Source organism: Scylla paramamosain, chromosome 31 (genome assembly GCF_035594125.1).
Source record: "Scylla paramamosain isolate STU-SP2022 chromosome 31, ASM3559412v1, whole genome shotgun sequence".
Lineage (NCBI taxonomy): Eukaryota > Metazoa > Arthropoda > Malacostraca > Decapoda > Portunidae > Scylla > Scylla paramamosain.
This window is the reverse complement of record NC_087181.1, coordinates 19,006,500-19,008,999: the sequence shown is the minus strand read 5'-3', so window position 1 is coordinate 19,008,999 and position 2,500 is coordinate 19,006,500. Positions and strand designations below refer to the sequence as shown.

The following is a 2,500-nucleotide window of genomic DNA, read 5'->3' as shown; positions in this document are numbered from 1 at the left end:
GTCCTCCCTTAGCCCACCCGTGACTCCCACAGACCTACCGAGATGAGTGGAGAAAGGAGCGGAGACGAGACGTTGATAAATTACAGACCCTCATGTTTCCTGTCCAAGGAATTACAATGCAGCTTACAATGCAGCCCCTAATGTTTCCTTTGCCTAGATCTAAATCAGTTAGTCCTCCCTTAGCCCACCCGTGACTCCCACAGACCTACCGAGATGAGTGGAGAAAGGAGCGGAGACGAGACGTTGAGAAATTACAGACCCTCATGTTTCCTGTCCAAGATGTAAGCCAGCGTGTCGGTACTGGCTTAACCTCCCCTAACCCACCCTTGACTCCCACATTCCTCCTTACATGAGTGGAGGATTCTTGCCGTGGCCTCTCAGGGACTAATGATGTAAACTTCCCTTGAAATTTCCTGATGTTGTCCAGTCACCTTTAACAAACACCCGTCCCACTCCCCTGTCCTTTATTACGTGATCGTGTCTCTATTCCTTATTACACATATCTATTTCTCTCTCTCTCTCTCTCTCTCTCTCTCTCTCTCTCTCTCTCTCTCTCTCTCTCTCTCTCTCTCTCTCTCTCTCTCTCTCTCCCTTTATCAACCAGTTCTGTCTTTTCGTTTTCTCTTTTTTTCCCTTTTCCTTCACTATATCTCGTTTAATAACCTGATTTCCTTCAACTTTCTCTCTCTCTCTCTCTCTCTCTCTCTCTCTCTCTCTCTCTCTCTCTCTCTCTCTCTCTCTCTCTCTCTACTCACCGGGGAGGGGGTGGTAGTGGCAATATCGCGGGCTTGGTGGGGCAAGATGAAAGAGGGGTTGGGGCGTGGGCGTGCGGGCGGGACACTCGCGAGGGACATGACCAGGAGGACCGCCGCCGTGCCCCGCCACTCCGCCATTGTATCCTGAAGGACTCTGTAGGAATGAAGACAAAAAACGTGTTAAATGTGAAAGAGGGAGAAAAGAAAAAGAAAAAAAAGTGTGTGAGTGACATTTCAGTGTCAGTAATGTGTTGTGGTGTGTGTGTGTGTGTGTATCTATATCTAGTTTTTCCTTGTGTGTGTGTGTGTGTGTGTGTGTGTGTGTGTGTATTTATTAAGTTTTTCCTTCTGTGTGTGTGTGTGTGTGTGTGTGTGTGTTATGCGGCATCCATAATCTATAAAATCTTACGTATCCATTTTTCGTTTCTATTTTTTTTCCCATTTTATTCCTTTACCTGTAACTATTTATTGCACTCTTTTATAACAAATAATAAAAAAAAGCGTCTTATAATCTCATTTTTGTATATCAATCAACCAATGGAGCAGTCTCGGACATTAGAAAGACACAAACCGGCATTTCAGGATATGCCATTACCCTTTAAGGACATCAGTATAAATGTACCGTTTCTTGGGAATGTAATCTTGTTTCTTAAGGACATTTGGGGCAGAGGTGAGGGTGGGTGAGTGTCTGGCGAGGCTGGAATGAAGCTGCATGGGTAGAGTGAGGCTGAATACGTGTCTGGGTGACTGAGGTGAGTGGTGGTGAGTCTGAGTGGTTGTAGGTGAATTTGTGTGGGTTTCTAGATGGCTATGTGACTGGGTGGGTTGGAATGAGGCTGGCTGCGTGTCTGGGTGGGTAGGTGAGAGGAGGTGAGGCTGGGGTGAGTGCAGATGAGTCTGGGTGGGTATTTAGGTTACTGGATGACTGGATGGATGGAGTTGGATTTAGGCTGAGTGGATGAGACTTGAGTGGAGTGAATTGGGTGAGGCTGGGTGGGATTTCTGGTTGGCTGAGTGAGTGGAGTGAGACTGGAAGGTTAAGTGAAGCTGGGTGGAGCTTCTGTGTGGCTGGGTGTGTGTAGAGAGGCTGGGTGGTTTAAGTGAGGTTGGGTTGGCAGAGGTGAAGCTGGGTGGAGTTTCTGTGTGGTTGGGTGGGGCTGGATCGGAGCTTGCTGGGTGTTGTGAAGGTGCATTGCGTGAGGTGTCTAGGCCGGGGCAAGCAGGTACGGCAGGGCACTCACTGACTAGACTCGTGACGCAACATCCCAACACCTCACCTCTCCCTCCCTCGGCCTCGCTCAGCCTTGCTCTCTTTGTCTCGCTTTCACAACTTCTTCGCCAATGACCGCCTGAGTGTAGGGCGTGAACACCTGTAGCCTACGGGAGAAAAAGCAAGGTCTATGGTACCTTTTTTCATCTTAGTATCCTCTATTCGTTCACGTATTTTTCACTCTGCTTTTTTTTTCCGTAATTCTGTCAGTCTGTAGGGCGTGAGCAGATGTTGTATATATGAGAGGAAATACCTATAGAACTGCCTTTTTTTTGTGCTATTTCGTACTATACACCCTATATTATACTTTCCTTTTTTTTTACAGCAATGACCGTCTAGGCAGCTACAGATAGAGAAACTGTAGTCGATGAAAAAGAGAAAAGAAAAAATGTACATACTTCTTTTCCCTTTTCGCTGTTTCTTTCTTACTCACTTCCTCAATTTTCTATTTCTCTGTAATTCTTTCTAACAATGA

The 2,500-nt window shown here is 46.5% G+C and overlaps 1 protein-coding gene across 1 annotated transcript in view; it reads right to left on the bottom strand.

Moving 5' to 3' along the window:
* LOC135088800 (uncharacterized) overlaps positions 1 to 2,052 on the bottom strand; it is an 8,352-nt gene extending 6,300 nt beyond the window's left edge. The window contains exons 1-2 of the mRNA XM_063983853.1: positions 2,033 to 2,052; positions 756 to 909 (exon numbers count right to left, since the gene is read on the bottom strand). Coding sequence (XP_063839923.1) covers positions 756 to 893 — 138 coding nt within the window. The 5' untranslated portion in view covers positions 894 to 909; positions 2,033 to 2,052. The remainder of the gene's footprint in view (positions 1 to 755; positions 910 to 2,032) is intronic.
* Between the last annotated feature and the right edge of the window lie 448 nt (positions 2,053 to 2,500).